The sequence below is a fragment of the Peromyscus leucopus genome, chromosome 23 (assembly GCF_004664715.2).
Source record: "Peromyscus leucopus breed LL Stock chromosome 23, UCI_PerLeu_2.1, whole genome shotgun sequence".
Lineage (NCBI taxonomy): Eukaryota > Metazoa > Chordata > Mammalia > Rodentia > Cricetidae > Peromyscus > Peromyscus leucopus.
Window position 1 is genome coordinate 22,268,592 of NC_051082.1, and position 17,673 is coordinate 22,286,264.

General features: G+C 45.0%; 1 protein-coding gene across 1 annotated transcript in view; it reads right to left on the reverse strand.

Moving 5' to 3' along the window:
* Galnt17 (polypeptide N-acetylgalactosaminyltransferase 17) overlaps nt 1–17,673 on the reverse strand; it is a 442,799-nt gene that overhangs the window by 81,769 nt on the left and 343,357 nt on the right. Inside the window, exon 6 of the mRNA XM_028870135.2 lies at nt 7,359–7,476. Coding sequence (XP_028725968.1) covers nt 7,359–7,476 — 118 coding nt within the window. The remainder of the gene's footprint in view (nt 1–7,358; nt 7,477–17,673) is intronic.

Genomic DNA, 17,673 nt, shown 5'->3' on the forward strand with positions numbered 1-17,673 from the left:
CATCGTTAATTAGATGAAAGGTTGATGGGGGATTCTATAATGGATCAGTCAAGCTGACAACACCGGAGTCCAGCACTGAATCTTAACAGCACTAAAGCAGGACAACAGGCATTGTGCTAGCTCTGCTAACGTGTGTGGCAGGAAGAGCACACACACCACCACCTACGGCTCGCTGGCAAGGGAGAGACAGAAGGGGAGAGAGGGAGGAAGGAACAGAAGAAGTGAAGAAAGGAGGGAGGAAGGAAGAGGGGAAATGAAGGGAGAAATGGGAAGAAAGGAAGAGAGAAGAAAGAGTAAGGAAGGAAGGTAGGAGGTAGGGTAAAAATCAAGAGAGGGGGCATGCTGTGGGGTGTTCTGTATGTCCTGTGGGAGCCTGTTCTTGGGTTCCTCATGGCTTTACCCAGCAGGTCCACATAGAGGATGATTAGGACCATGGGACTGAGTGCAGGTGTCTGAGATGGTCTGCACTTGGCTGTGCTGGGGAATGGTCTGTGTGTCAAGTTGCTCTGATTGGTCAATAAATAAAACCTGATTGGCCGTGGCTGGGCAGGAAGTATAGGCGGGACTAACAGAGAGGAGAAAGAAAAGAACAGGAAGGCAGAAGGAGTCACTGCCAGCTGCTGCCAGGACAAGCAGCATGTGAAGATGCCGGTAAGCCACGAGCCACGTGGCAAGGTATAGATTTGTGGAAATGGATTAATTTAAGGTATAAGAACAGTTAGCAGGGCTGGAGAGATGGCTTGGTGGTTAAGAGCACTGACTGCTCTTCCAGAGGTCCTGAGTTCAATTCCCAGCAACCACATGGTAGCTCACAACCATCTGTAATGAGATCTGGTGCCCTCTTCTGGCCTGCAGTCATACATGCTGTATACATAATAAATAAATAAATCTTAAAAAAAAAAAAAAAAGAACAGTTAGCAAGAAGCCTGTCATGGCCATACAGTTTGTAAGCAAAATAAGTCTCTGTGTTTACTTGGTTGGGTCTGAGCGGCTGTGGGACTGGCGGGTGAGAGAGATTTGTCCTGACTGTGGGCAAGGCAGGAAAACTCTAGCTACAGGGGCATGAGGAGAGAGGGAGGGAAGAATAAGAGAGAGAAGGCAGGGAGGATGAATGGAGTAAAGAGCTGTGGTGGTCTGAATAAGAATGCCCCCTCATAGGCTCATATATTTGAATGCTTATTTGGTTTTCTCAAGGAATGGCACTACTTGAGAAGGATCAGGAGGGTGTGGCCTTACTGGAGTAGGTGTGGCCTTGTTGGAGAAAGTGTGTCACTAAGGGTGGGCTCTGAGGATTCAAACCCCAAGCCAGACCCAGTGTCTCTCTTCTTGTAGCCTGTACAACCCTCAGCTACTTCTCCAGCACCACGTCTGCCTCTGTGCCTCCATGCCTCTGCCATGATGACAGTGGACTAAACCATTTAAACTGTAAGCCAGACCCAACTAAACGCTTTCTTTTAAAGAGTTGTGGTAGTCATGATGTCTCTTCACAGCAACAGAACAGAGACTAAGACAAGATCAAAGTGAGAAGGCAGAGAGGAAAGGAGACAGGGATGCAGAATCGAAGTGAAGGAAGGAAGTAGAGAAAAAGGGAGGGAGGGAGAGATGGAAAGAATGACTAGAATCAACTTTCTGTATCTAGGTACTTGGGACATGGCTCAGGGGGTAGCGTTTTTATGATTGACGTCTGGCATATAAGGAAGATGGAGACGCAGAAACAGAAGCAGCAAGCAAAAACCCTTCTACATCTTCAGTAGAGAGTAGAGTCTCAAGTTAAAAGTGCCAAGGGGAATTGATTTTTCCATATCCAGACTGTGCAAAACTTTGTAAGACAAATGACTGCTTCTTTAAACATAGGAAAGATAAGTGGAGCTGGAGAGATGACTCAGTAGTTATACAGAGGACCCAAGACTGGTTTCCAGCATGCATGTTGGTATCTCACAACCACCCGTAACTCCAGCTCCAGGGGGCCAAACGCCCTCTCCTGGCATCCACAGGCACCTGCAATCACATGCATGTACCCCTACACAAACATGAGATTAATAACAACAAAATAAATCTTCAAAAAAGATGAACAATATATAATCATGTGGGGAAGAGATTAAAAGATACTTAAGAGACATCAAGAAAGTGCGATGTGCAGGCAGGCCTTGTTTGAAGTCTTATTTGAACAAACCAAGTGTTAAAACAATGTGCCTTTTGAGAAAATGTGACAGCATTTTGAGAAATATTTTTGTGAAAATATGAATATTAAATTTTGTTAAGTGTCATGTTACATCAAGTCTATTATGTTTTAATGAAGTCTTTATATGTTAGCAGAGAGCCAGAAGTAGTTTTAGGCTCATGTCTGGGAATTTGCTTTTAAAACACGAGGAAGTTACTAGAAAAAAGATCCCAAACACATAGCAAAATGTTGACATTCATTTAAGTTGAGTAATTCATGCATTTGGATTCATTATATTGTTCTATTGTTTTTAGTGTGTTTCATATTTCCCTAAGATAGTGTTGAATTAAAAGAAAGGAAATGGGGACTGGAGTGATGGCTCAGTGGATAAGAGCTCTTCCAAAGGACCTGGGTTCAATTCCCAGCACCCACATGGCAGCTCACAACTGTCTGTAACTCAAGTTCCAGTGGATCTGACTCCATCACACAGACATATATGCAAGCCAATTACTAACACATATAGAAATTATATGAATAAATAAATAAATATTACAAAAAAAGGAAAGGAAGGAGACAAGGAAAGAAGGAAATGGCCAAGTGGTGGTGGTATACACCTTTAATCCCAGCACTCAGGAGGCAGAGACAGTTGGGTCTCTGTGAGTTTGAGGCCAGCCTGGTCTACAGAGTGAGTTCCAGGACAGCCAGGACTACACTGAGAAACCTTGTCTTGAAAAACAACAACAACAACAACAACAACAACAAAAAGATTAAAAAAAATAAACTCAAATATAAATTCTTCATTTCAAAATTTATCTTGAAGGGATAAGAGAAAATTAAGAAACAAAGCAATCTAGATCCACTTATTCAGCCAGGGTAGATAGAATACCCAACTGTTATAGAATTTAACTGTAGGGGCCGGCATGATGGCTCATCAGATAGAGGTGCTTGCTGCCAAGGCTGCCGACCTGAGTTTGATCTCTGGGACCCATGTGATGGAAGGAGAGAAGCAACTCCTGCAAGTTGTCTTCTGGCCTCCCCACACGTCACAACTCTCACACACATGACAATAAATAATAAAGTCTACCTCTACACAAGTGGAGACACTCTACTCTAAGAGAATCCATTTTATTCTACAAGTGAGCTCCATTTCGATTTGTCTTCTGGAAGGTTCTCTTGAGGCAGGGTGGTTGGTGTGTATGGGTGTGTATTACAAGTACACAGCAGGCATACAAGTACACACACACACACACACACACGCACACGCACGCACGAACACGAACACATATATGGTGGCTTGAATATGAATTCTCTGCCAAGGCCCATGAGACTGAACACTGAGTCCCCGGCTGGAGGTGGTGTTTGAGAGGGTTCTTGAGGTTCATGAAAAGAGGAAAATGAGATAGTAAAGTATTCATTTTCTGGTAGTCGGAAAGTGACTTTTCTCTCTGTCTCCCTTTGGGGACAGCTGCAAGACAAGCCTCAGTGATATTATTGTATTGTAGGAAATCAGTATATCATTACACCTTTTCTCTGGAAACTAACTAATACAGTGGAAAAACTGAATAACATCTGGTTTCACCTTATTTAAAAGTAATATATCTCTTCTTTCCTTGGAGATCTTTTCTCTCTTAAGATTTGGACATTTGGGCTGGTGAGATGGTTCATTCAGTAGGTAAAGGCTTGCCTCCACGCCTGACAACCTGAGTTCCATTCCCAGAACTCCACGGGATGGAAGGAGAGAACCAATTTCTGTAAGTTGTCCTCTAATGTACACACACACACACACACACACACACACACACACACACACACATCCACACAAAGACACATATATGCATAGATGCCCCCCACATATATACAAGAAATATACATTTACACACATATATACACATGTACACACACACACACACACACACACACACAAATATAATAAGAAAAGGATTTAGATGCTATTGTCATATGCTTTGACGGCAGTTTCTGATTAACATTACCCAGAAAACCCCCAAACTTTTGAGTTCTGATCTCATTTCCTTTCCCAGTCCTGAGTGGTTTGTGGTTTCGGTTGCCTCTGACCTTGTCCCTCCATCGATTGTTCTGGTCCTAGGCAGCGGGCTGCTTTGCATGGCAGCGCCCGCTCAGGAGACAGCCCTGCTTCTTTAGCTTTCTGAACCACAGAGAAACGTCCTGTGCTGAGGCCTCTTACACACTGAGGATGGGATTAAGAGGGAGCAGAAGATTTCATGGGATGCTTAGAAAGATCTCAAAGGGACTTGTCTCTCCTGGTTGAAAAAAAAAATAAACTTTGAGGAAAAGAGTGTTTGCATACCAAACATTTCTGTAAAGTGTAGAAGGCACAGCAAGTCAGATATCAAAACCCCCAACTGGCCCAGGGATTCAATGCTATTTCTTTTCTTCTTAATTTATTTATTTTGGAGGTATGCACATGCCACAGCACACGTGTGATGGCCAGAGGACAACTTGGGGGAGCTGTTCTGGGTGGATTCTCCTGTGTGGATTCTGGAGGTCACACTTGGGCTGTCAGGTTCAGGGGAGCACACCTTCACCCACTGTGCCATCCTGCCAGCTCTCTGTGTCATTTTATAGGTGAAGTCATATACATAAGTGAATGTTTACAATGAGTGAAAATTGCATGTGTGTATAAAGTTCTCCACTACTTTCTCTCCCCTTACTTCCCTCTCTCTGCCTCTTTTTTCTTCCTTCCTTTCTCCCTCCTTTCCTTATTTCCTCCTTTCTTCACTTCCTTTCTATGTCTTGCCCTTTCTTCTTTCCAACATAAGCTCTTCCTGGAGCCTAGGCTGGCCTTGAACTCATAACGTTCCCAGCTCAGCCTTCCAAGTGCCAGAATGACAGGCATGTACCACCAGACCTGGTTGGATGGGAATCGATTTCTCAGTATTACATTTATTATTTAGCTAGTTTAGCAACAAGCTTTGCTGTATAAACCCCGAATATAACCTAAAAAAACAAAAACAAAAACAAAGCTCCAAAAAAACAAAAACCCAAAAAACAAAAAACAAAGCAGTATACATACATTTCTTTCACTTAAAAGGAAGCCCTAGTGTATCAGGCACTTTTTGTTGCTGTGGTGAAAATACCCGATATACCTGGCTCACAAGATTGAGGATTGGAGTCTAGATCCCCAGAAACCCATGTAAATGCCAGGTGGGCATGGAGGACTATCTATAATTCCAGCCTTGGGAGGAGGCAGCAGAGGATCCACGGAGCAAGCTAGCTAGCAATACTAGTCATATTGGTGAGCTCTAGGTTTGCGGAGATCCTGCCTCTATGAATAAGGTGGAAGAGTGATAGAAGATGACTCTATACGTGAACCTGGGACTTCGATGTGCACATACATACAAAAACATGTATGCTACACACAAGCACATGCATGAACAATGGAAAAAACCCTGAGTGTATAATTTAAGAAAGGGAAGGTTTATTTGCTTATTTATGTATAGTTATAATGTGTCCATTACACACACACCAAAAAAGTTTAATGGTTGGCAGCAAATTTGCCTGGCATGCAAAGGCCCTGAGTTCCATGTCTGGTTCCACAAACAAGCAAAACTCTCTTAATTTTCTAAGACAGTGTTCTGTGGGGGCCAAATGACCCTTTCACAGGGGTTGCCTAAGACCACCAGAAACACGGATATTTACATTATGTTTTATAACAGTAGCAAAATGACAGTTATGAGGTAGCAATGAAAATAATGTTATGGTTGGGAGGGGGGTCACCACAGCATGAGGAACTGTACTACAGGGTCACAGCATCAGGAAGGTTGAAAATCACTGATCTAAGAGACTAGCTCTTAAATTCATCTCTCCCTAGCAGCAACTCCTTAGATGCAGGTATGTTAATTAGCTTGATGGTACTGATCATTTCACACTGTACATCTATCAAAACATCCACAAAACGAACAGCTTTAAAATATACAGTTTTTATACATCCAGGATAGCCCAGCAAAACTGTTCGATAAATCTACGAGCCAAAAGAAAAGGTGAAAAGAGAAAGGAAATGTGTCTGTGAGGGAAAGGAAATGTGTCTCTAAGGGCAGGCAGAGGAGCATCACTCTAATAAACTTTATCAACAAGCTTTGCTGTCCCTGAGAACAGCCTGAATTAGCCTCAAATATGGTGGGCCCCTCTTGTCCCTGGTGGCCCCTCCAGCTACGCATCAATTTCTGCAAGGACAGTGCTTTACCCTCCCCCTTACCCTTCACTGCCACTGTCTGATCAGAGTATGTAGGAATGTTCAAATCACTCTTGTCTTCAAGGAAAAATGAAGAGGTGCTGGAGACATGGATCAGTAAGTGGTAAGACCACTTGTCTAAGCATGAAGACCTGAGTTCAAATCCCTAGCACCTGTGTATAAAGCTGGCCGTTGCTGTAACCCCAGCACTGTAGGAAGACAGAGAACTGCTGGGGCTTGCTGGCCTAGTCTAACCGTCTGCTCAGTGAGGGACCCTGTCTCAAGGGAGTAAGGTAGAGTTGTCTTAGTTTCATTTCTGTTGCTATGACAAATACCTTGACCAAAATCAGTACTGAGAAGGAAGTAGTCAAGTCAAGAACTTAAGCAGCCAATCACAATGCATCCACGGTCAAGAGCAGAGAGAGGGCAAATACAACCTTCCTTCTTTGCTTGCTTTCAGCTCTCTTATACTGTCCAGGATCCCTTTCCTAAGGAATAGTGCTTCCCACAATGGACTGGGTTTTCCTTCATCACTTAACAATTGGTGACAATCCTCTACAGACAAGCCCACAGGCCAACCTCATCTAGAAAACTCCTCATGAAGACTCTCCCCAGGTGATTCTAGGTTGTGTTCAAGTTGACAGTTAAAATTAACCACAACACCATCAAAAATACCTAGGGCAGAATTTTTAATTCAAGAGACTACTTGAGTTTTTGAGAAGAAATTAAATGCAAAACAAAGCAGCAGACTCTCTACTTAACACCCAGAGCAGGTCACTAAAGCATGAGATACACTGGTCAGTCTTTAGAGAAGAAAAGCCCACATCATCTGCACCCAAGAAGTAGTGATGTCTCTGCTTACAAATCTCCACTGGAATGGGCTGGGATAAACCAATCTCACTTGATAGGTATAAAAGAAGCTTTGACCATACCTCAAGAATGAAGTTTGCATCACAAATCAGGAGGAAGGGATGCCAAATTACCCACCTTGATTCCAAGTTCAATATTCTCTCCTCCGTACACATCCATCCCAGGGTCCAGCAGACCAATTTCACCAAAGAATTTCCTGTTGACCACAAATGAGCAGCCAATCATGGCTGGTGTCCTATGGGAGAAAGAAAGAAGCAAGACTGTCAACACGTAGACGGGTGATGTCTTTTTTTTTTCAGACACTTATAAGGTGTGCAGGGATTTCTGCTCTAGTCCTCTTTGAGTCCTCAATTTTCCCACTCCCCATCTCTTCATAAGGTTGGCTTTTAGCTGCAGGAGAACAGGGAGTGTAAGCATCAGGGGATATCCCAGGTCCCTGATAAACAGGGTAAAGGCTGCTCTCATGCATGGTGTGGTATCTACCACGTAGAGAGCAGTTGTCACTGCATTCCTGGAACAGCAGAGTGACTCTATGGAAGTCCAGAGGCTGTCTCGATAAATTTCAGTGTGAGCAGCAGCTTTAATCTGCTCTACCTCAGGAAGCAGGAGGGACTGATTGAACTTGAAGCATGAAGGCAAATCAGAGACTACGTGATGGTTAATCTTCAATGTTAACTTGTTGGGCTTGGAATCACCTTGGAGACACACCTATGACTGTGCTTCTGAGGGTTATTTCCAGAGAGGTTTAGTTGAGGAGGAAAGGACCCGTCCTCCACAAGTAGAGGGTGGCACCATCCTATGGGCTGGTGTTTTACAGGACTGAATAAAAAGGAGGGGGCAAAGTGAGCAGCAGCATCCATCTCTATCTGCTTCCTGACTGTGTGACCAGAAGCCTCATGCTTCCAATGCCATGATGGACTGTGTCTTCAAACTGTGAGCCAAAATAAACCCTTCCTGTTGTAAGTCACTTGCATCAGATATTTGGTCACAGCAATGGGGAAAGAAACCAGCATAGAGTCTGAAACCCAAAGGATCCAGTATCTATATTCTCTCTGGAGACACTAGACCTGGAAGCTGGTGTCTTAAGAAGGGAGAAGACTCAGAGAAAAGTATTTTTGTCTATGGGTATCTGAGACATTGTCCCAGCAAAGCTGTTATATACTCTGGATGCCTCCTCACTGGAGCAAGACTAAGGAAAGACAGCTCTCTGGACAGGTGTGAGTCCTCAGGAGACCACAGGAAGGCTGGCCTCTGTCTGCATCCTGGGTACTTCATCATAATGTGGAGACAAGGGCTGGGACACTGATCCTGATGGAGAACAAAGAGCTGTGTGATATTGCTGATGGTACCTTGTGAAGAGGTTGTGGTTGAAATCTGCCACAGTGTCAAGGAGTCTGACAGAGACTGTGGGAAGGAGAGGCTGAAAGGAGCCCTAGGATGAGGCCCCAGGATGCAGGATCACTTTGAAACAAATGTCAACACAGGGATCCTGGGGTACCTCACAATGCTAGGAACAAGCGAGATTCCTGGCCAAACACTGTGACTAACTGGTAAAACCGTGGAGACTTGGTAGTTAAAAGACACACAGTCAAGCTGGGCATAGTGGTATATACCTATAATCCCAGCAGGATGGAGGTAGAGGCAGAAGGGTTTGTGAATTCAAGGTTAGCCTGGGCTACAGAATGAGTTCAAGGCAAGCCTGGGCCATTCAGCGAGTTCAAGGGAAGCCTTCAGCATGTCTCAAATTCAAGGCCAGCTTAAGCTACATGAGTTCAAGGCCAACCTGGGCCACATAGTGAGTTCAAGGATAGTTTGGACTACATGGTGAACTTAAGGCCAGGCTAGGGTGCGTCATATGTACATGGCCTATCTAGGGTACTGAGTTTAGCCTCTGCTACATAGTAAATTCACATCCAGCCTAAGCTACTTGAATGAGGTGAGGCTAGGCCAGCCAGCACTGCCAGTGAGTTCAGGCCATAACTGCTTGCTATTCTGGGACCATCTGACCGGACTTAAAAGGATTAGCTGTCCTTTGCCTGGGAGAAAGAGTTCCCTGGCAAGAAGCCGCTGCTTGACACAATGACACCTGCTGTGCCTGGGGGCAGGTGTTGGAGCCTCACCCTCACCCTCGCCATTGGTGAGCAGAGAACAAAGTGTGGCCTCACTTCCCCTGCAGGCATCCATGCCACCTGTTCAGGCACGTGAGCTGTAGTCAATAACACACGGGGGATGATGAGATTCTTCAATGGGTGCTTAGAGCCTCATTTTTCAAACTCAACTGCAATTACTACCATTAACACCAACATTCCAACTCAAAAAAATCATTCAAAAGTGATAATCATATTAAGGGAATCTGCCAATGCCCTAATAGCTCCATTACAGAGAAGAAGAACGGAAATTAAAAACAATCACTTTTATTGTTGCTATTACACAAAATATATGCATCACACACAACCAGTCCAGCTGACAAAGAGAGAGGAGGGAAGGAAGAGAGAGGCAGCCTGGAATGGGTGGCAGCCACGAGAACTCCCATTCAAAGGTTTCTGGGTTTCCATGCTGGCCCTTTTCATAGGTTTGACCAAGAGCCTGCCACTGTTTGCTTCCACATCTTCTATGGTTTGAATCTAAAATATCCCCCACGGGCTATCTGGGAGGACCTTTAGGGGGCAGGGCCTAGTTGAAGGAAGTAGGCCACTAAAGGGGTGGGGTATTGAAGATCCATACCTCAGACCCTACTTCCAGCCTCAGAATCTTGGTCCACTATAATATAAGGAGTCTCCATCACAAACTCCCACCATGAACTCTTCCATGTTTTCCCAACCATGATAGAAGGAAAAAAAAAACCCTTCTAAGACATAGGCTAAAAGATCATCTTTAACCCAAGATGAATAATGTTGATTATTAACTTGAAGGGATCTGGAATCATAGAGGAGACAAATCTCTGGGCATGTCTGTGAGGGACTTTCTAGATTAGGTTCTTTGAGGTGTTGTCTTAGGGTTTCTATTGCTATGATGAGACACCATGACCACAGCAATTCTTATAAATGAAAATGTTTAACTGGGGCTTGCTTACAGTTTCAGAGGCTTAGTCCATGATTATCATGGTGGAACATGGCAGCATGCAGGCAGACATGGTGCTAGAGAAGGAGCTGAGAGTGGAGAACAAGCTACATCTTAACTCACAGGCAACAGGAAGTGAACTGAACTAGGCATAACTTGAGCATAGGAGACCTCAAAGCTCACCCCCACAGTGACACACTTCCTCCAACAAGGCCACACTTTCTATTAGTGCTACTCCCTATTAACTTATCGGTCCAATTACATTCAAACTGCAAGTGGGAAGACCCACCCTCAACCTAGGTGTCATCATCCAATAGGCTGGGGTCCTGGACTAACTATGAATACAATGTAACCTCCAATTTCTGCTGCTTTGACTTCTATTACTGTGATAGACTGTATCCATTCAAACTGTGAGACAAAAACAAACCCTTCTTCCTTTAGTTGCCTTTGTCTGGTATTTTGTTACAGGTATGAGATAAGTAACTAGTACACACATATCTGAAAGAGACCTCTTGGCAGAGTTCCTACCTCAAATCTCCAACTAAGATGCTAGAGATTCAGCTTAGTGGCAGATCACCTGCTTAGAACCCCCCAGTGTGGAGTTATGGAAATGTCTCAGCAGTAGAGCTCCAGTTTAGAATCCCCCAGTGAGGGCTGGTAGCATGGCCAAGTGGTGGCACCATTATTTAGCATATGCAAGGCCCTGGTTTCAATCTATAGCATCCTCAAAGATATCTCAGCATTAGCTTCAGCAACTCTTCTCAGAGTATAGTCAGCCCCGGTTCTTTCTGTGGCTAGTGCTGTTAGCCCTCTGCTCATAGGTTTTACACCCATGGATTCAACCAACCAGCAACTGGAAATACTTGAAAACAAAATTGCAACTGTATTGAATATATGTACAGATATTTCCTCTCACTCTTATTCACTAACATTATAATGCAAACTTGCACATTGACATCGTGCCGAGGTTTTCAGTGTTGAGGTGATTAATGGCCCAGGATGATGTAAGTTTTGTGAGAACACCACACATAAGAGACTTGAACATATTGGATTTGGGTAACTGTGGCAGGGTCCTAGGACCAATCCTCCATGCACAGAGCTGAGGACAACTCTGTCAACTACTTTGGTAATAGGCACCTTGCTTGTTAACATCCCACTTATTACAGGGCACATTGTGATGATGTCATGTTCCATTGACTCCTAATGTGAACCTCACTGTGTTTATGGGAAACACATTAGGGATGTTGCCCTTCAGTCCCAGAAGTTAGATGCTAAGGACACCAGTAGATAAAACAGAGGAGAGGGGAGAACTGTCTACACAAGTTGCTCAGTCCAGCAAAGCCCTTTATTGGGAATCTCACTACTTCTGGGAGATTCATAATCCTCAAAGTGTCACTACTTTAGAGATGTCAATAAGCCCATTTCCTGTTAGAGGGAACTGACACTCAGAGACTATGCTTAGCTAACTTTCCATTGCTATAGCAAAACACCTGAGATCATTCACTTATAAAGAAAAAAGGTTTATTTTGGCTTGAAAGAGTCCAATCCATACAAAGTAGTTCCATTGTTCTCTTAGCATTATTACTATTAGGGTCAGAGGACAACTTTCAGGAGCCGGTTCTCTCCTTCCACCATGTGAGTCCTCCGGACTGAACTCAGGTTGTCAGCCTTGCTGTAAAGCGCCTTTACCTACTGAGCCACCTGGCTGGCCAGCTTCAGCAGGGGGCGCTGTACAACAAGGGCAGGGTACACACGGCAGGGACAAACTGCCTCCTGGCCAGAGGGCAGAAAGAGAGGAAAAGAGACTATCCTTCTCCCCCTTCTAGGACATTCCCAACAATCTAAGATTCTCTCAGTAACTCCATGTCTTCTCTTCCTCTCCCCCCACCCCTGTGTGTATGTGTATGTGTGTGTGTGTGTGTGTGTGTGTGTGTGTGTGTGTACATACAGGTGTACATGGACGTGGAGGCCAATGGATGACCTCAGGTGTCATTCCTCAGGTGCTGCCCACCTTCTTTTTGAGCCAGAGTCTCTCACTGACTTGGAACTGGACCTGTAGGGCTAGCTTGACTCGTGAGGCCCAGGCATCCACTTGGCTTGGCTGCCCAGTGCTGGCTGGGATCCTAAGTGCGCACCACCACAGCTGGCACTTAAAAATACTTTTTAAATGTGTCAATGTTCTGTTTACATGTATGTCTGTGCACCACCATACGCATACCTGGCGCTTGCAGACGAGGGACTCAGATTCTGTGGAAATGTAATTACCGATGGTTGCGAGCTACCATGTGGGTGCTGGGAACAGAATCGTGGTCCTCTATAAGAGCAATATGTGCTCTTAACCAATGACATCTCTCCAGCCCCAAGGTATGGCATTTTTATGTCTGTTCTCAGGGAGATCCAGGCCCTCATGTGCTCATGCTTAAAGGATAAGTATTTACCAAGCAATCCATCTTCTCAGAGTCCATTTCTTTTCTCTTTTTAAAAAACATTTTTATTTGTTTGTTTTTATGTATAAAAGAGTTTTGTCCACTTGTATATTTGTCCACCATGTGTGTGCCTGGTGCCTGTAGAAGCCAGCAGAGAGCACTGGATCCCCTGAAACTGAAATTATGGATGGTTTCAACCTGCCACGTGGGTGCTGGGAAGTAAACCCAGGTCTTTTGCAAGAACAGCAAGTGCTCTTAACTGAGGAGCTAGCTCTCCAGTCCTTCACCTTGCTTTTTTGAGACAAGGTCTCTCCCTAGTCTGGAGCTCACTGAGCAGGCTAAGCTGGCTGGTCAGTGAGCTCCAGGGCTCTTCCTGCCTCTACCTTCCCAGCACTGGGATTACAAGTGCATTCTACCCTACACTCCTGGCATTTTATATGGGCTACGGGGATTGAACTCAGGCCCTTATGCCCACACGGCAAGCAATTTACTAACAGCTCAGGTTAATTCTAAATGTCAACTGCCATGACCGCTGGGCCATCTCTCTCTCCAGCCCCCAGAGTCCACTTCTTAAAGGTACCACTACCTCCCATTACCACGGCCCTGGGGAACAGGCCTTTAACACTAGGCTCTCAGGGAATATTTCAGACCCAAACTTCAGGAGAGGTAATAATAAGAGTTGGTCAAGCACAGTTCGGTTCCTGTAAGCCGTGAGGATCCCGGAGCTACTCGGTGATGGCAGGCTTCCCTCCACTCCTTGGTGCATGGCTGCCTCGCCAACCGGATAAGCTAAAACCAACAGCAGCAAAGAGCGCTCCCACTGCATGGACCAAGAGGTCTCTTTCTGAAGCTTTTTTGGGAACTTGCGGCTGCTAAACACTAAAAATATAATTTGGAGGAAGGAATTGGCAGGCTTGGGGAGTCTTAGCTTGCACAGGAGAGTAATTTAATACTCAGAGTTCCATTTGTCTGTGCTAGACATATAAATACCGGAAGGGTTAGTGCCCCTGCCTTTTAAAAAAATCAAACTCTGTATCCAGCACACACATATCTCACAGATCAGACCCAAAGGCCAGAGCTTTGCGGTTCAGTGGAGGGATCATTTTTCGCGTTTGTTGCTGGGGAGATAATTCACCCTGGAATAACTTCCTCCCAAACAACGGGGGAAGCAGGCTGCCTGGGTGTTAAGAGCCTTTGTTTGTGGGGGGATAAAGGAAAGGCTCATCTCCTCTCTCCTTGAGTGTGATTTTTCACAGATTAGAAGAAAAAAAAAAACACCCTGCCAGTGGGGATTGAAGTTGTCAGTTTCCAATGCCTGTTTCCTTGGCTGACCGATTTCTGCTCAGGCTTGTTTCACTGAAACAAAGACCATCTCCAGCCTCTCCAGTGAGCTATTTCCTAGGAGCCACTTTCTCACCATAACACATTTGTTCTTTGCTAATCACATTTGGTTTAGTCTTTGAGGAACTGATTTGCTGATAAGTCTTTGAAGAGTAGTTTTGTAAAAACATGGTGTGTTCTAAGAAGTGATCTGTTAAGCCATTATCAGCCATCAGAACTTCTTATAGCTGTGTGTGTGTGTGTGTGTGTGTGTGTGTGTGTGTGTGTGTGTGTGTGTGCAGTTGCCTGCAGAGTCCAGCAGAGGGCATCATATCCCATGGAGCTGGAGTTACAGGTGGTTAGGAGCTCCCCCATGTGGGTACTGGGAACTGCACTTGGGTCCTCTGGCCAAACAGTACATTTTAATTTCAGCACTATCTCTCCAGCCTGAGATACATTTTTTTTTTAAGTGTGTGGTTAACCAACTTGTGAGATGAGACAAGGCTGGGTAAATATTTTGGGGGAAAAAAAACAAGTTTATGATAGATATCAGTAAAACATATGGTCTGTTTTTGTCTGGCTAGAGAGCTATGAGGGTTGTGTGTGTGTGTGTGTGTGTGTGTGTGTGTGTGTGTGTATGTGTGTGTACATGTAGAGGCCAGAGGTAGATGTTGGTTGTTTGCTCAATTACTCTCTACCTAACTTTGAGGCAGAGTCTCTACAGAACCTAGAGTTTCCACGTTGACTAGGCTGGCTAGACAGTGAGGTTCAGGGACTCACCTGTCTCTGTCTCCTTCATCACATCACCACACCTGGCTGTTTTCTGTAGGTCATAGGGTAGGGTAGCATGCTGGTTAGTTTTTTGTCAACTAAACACAGGCTGGGGGCAGGGCAGCATGCAGAAAGAGAGACCCTCAACTGAGAAAATGCTTCTCCATCAGACTGACTTGTGGACAAGTCACAGTGAGGCATTTTCTTGATTAATAATTGACTTGGGAGGGCCCAACCCACTGAGGGCAGTGGCACTCCTGGGCAGGTGGACCTCCATTTCATAAGAAAGCAAGCTGAGCGGCTGGAGAGATGGCTCAGCAGTTGAGATCATGTGTTGCTCCTACAGAGGACCCAGGTTTGGGTCCCAGCACCCACATGATAGCTCTCAGCCATCCATGGCTCCAATTCCAGGGTATCCTCTGATACCCTCTTCTGACCTCTACAAGTACCAGGCACGCATGTGATGTAAAATATACGTGCAGGCAAAACAATCATACACATAAAAGTAAAGAAAGAAGAATCAGAATCAGAACCAAAGGATGGGGGAGAAGGGAGGTGGAGGGAGAGGGGAGAAAAGAGGAGGGATCAGGAGGAGCAGCACCTGAGCAAGTCATGGAGAGCAAGAGAGTGAGCAGTATTCCCTCATAGTTCCTGCCTTCAGTCCCTGTCCTGATTTTCCATAGTTATAGTGTTGCCTGGGGGCTGGGAGCTGAAATAACCCTTTCCTCTCCCGGTTGCTTTTGGTCATGGTGTTTACCACTGCAGTAGAAAGCAAACTAGGCAAGGTTTGAACTTAGGCCCTCACCTTTATGTAGCAAGCCCTTTTAGTAGCTGAGCCATCTACCCATTCACGGGCTGAATACTTTTATAGGTGAATATTCATCACTGATTTCTTGATGGGAACAGAAAAAACTGAACCTTAATGGCATAAAAATGCATTCCTTGTGGTCACCAGTTTTACCTTAATGGAGTTCCAATACCCGAGAGACATAAAGGAGGATATTTTTATTTTGATTCACGGTTTTAGAGGGGTCACTCCATGGCTACTTGTCCCATGTGCTTAGGAAGACCAGCACGATGCCAGGAGCATACTGAAGAGATCAATGTTCCCACCATGGTGAACAGGAAGCACAGGGAGTAAAAAAGAAGGGCCCTGAGACAACATATAGACTCTTAGGACACACCTCTAGTGACCTACTTCCCCATGCTAGGTACCACCTTCCCATAGTTTCTAGAACTTTCTAAAATAGGCCCGCCAGCTGAGAACCATACATTCAACATGACCCTATAGGGGATATTTTACGTTCAAACCATAGCAGGCCCTACGACAGGAACCAGGTCTTATTCGAGGTGCCTATGAAAAGTGCACCTTTCTCCCTGCCCTCCCCTCCTTTTTGACTGCTACAAGGTCAGGTGACCAGGATATTTGGCCTGACCACTGGCCCATATCAAAGGGAGCCAGCCAACTTTATGAAACGGGGCGCCCAAATTAGCCTGTCCTCCTTGAAGTTGTTTTTCTTGGGTGTTCTGTCACGGTGACAAAAAGCAACTGACTCAACCATAAATTCAGCTCTAAGCTTCCCCATATCTGCTATAAGCAGCGTCCCTGGACTCATCTATAGCATCCAGAAGATGTTTGTTTCTAAGAGTGGTACCGCTGGGACTGAGGTGTAGTAGTATTTGCTCCACAGGTAGCTCAGTGGTTAAGAGCACTGACTGATGTTCCAGGGGACCCAGGTTCAATTCCCAGGCTGTCTGGTGTCTGATCACACCAGGTTAAAACAAACAAAACAAAACAACAACAAAAAAAAAAAGAGGAAGAAAACACATGACCCCTCTCTCCTCTCATTTTAAGAGGTCACATAAATCGGCAAGAAGCAGCCTCCTTCAGGCTGTATGGCCCAAGTCATGGGCGGAGCAAATACCCCCACACTGAGGAGAAGGTGCAGTCAGTGAAATGCTCGTCTTTCAAGCCCAAGAACTTGAATTTGATCCTCAGAGTTCAGATGAAAGGATAAAGTACATGGTGACATGTGCTTATAATTCCAGCATCAAGGAGGAAGAAACAGGTGGATCCCTGGGCCACAGTGTCCACCCTGCCTCGTTTAAGTGATGAGTTTGCAACCCGTGAGAGACCGTGTCTCAAAAAACAATATGGATGGCATCTGAGCAATGACAACTAAAGTTTACCTCTGCCCTCCACACACATGTGCACCTCCCAGGTACCACACCCGCGCATGCGTGCACACACACACAGTTGCAATTATTCAACCACTAAGGCCTAAGAGATAATGATGACTGGGTGAAGTCTTCAGCAAATAGCACGAACTTTACCAACCTTTAGATATTCACCAGCCTCAGCTCACTGTGTGCCCAAGAATACGATGAGAGCAATTGTATTCAGAATCTGAATAAGTCCTATGTTAGACCCTGGCACAGATGGGCTTGTTCATGCCATTTTTAAGAAAGTGGCTTGAGTAGAATGATACAACAATTATTTTGAAAGGTGTGTGTGTGGGTGGGTGAGGGTGTTTCCTGCATTCGCCTTGCCATCTGGAGGCAGCCACAACCTCGAGATGATAAAGACGTCAGAGCTGGGATGGAAGGAATTGAAGGAGCTTGTCTGTTATGACTGCAAAGCCAATATTTGAGGCTAATTTTTAAAACGGCAGTCTCAATAGGGTCTCAAGTGCATGAGCCAGGCACCAGAGAGAGACGTATTTTATAAATCCTCCAAATCCTCTTTACAGATCAAAGATGGCTACCATGTGAAGTCACAGGAAGCGGGGCTTTAACCCCATAGTGGGTGTCAATACTGGCTTAACTTAGGATAACCTGGGGAAGTTTAGTTTATA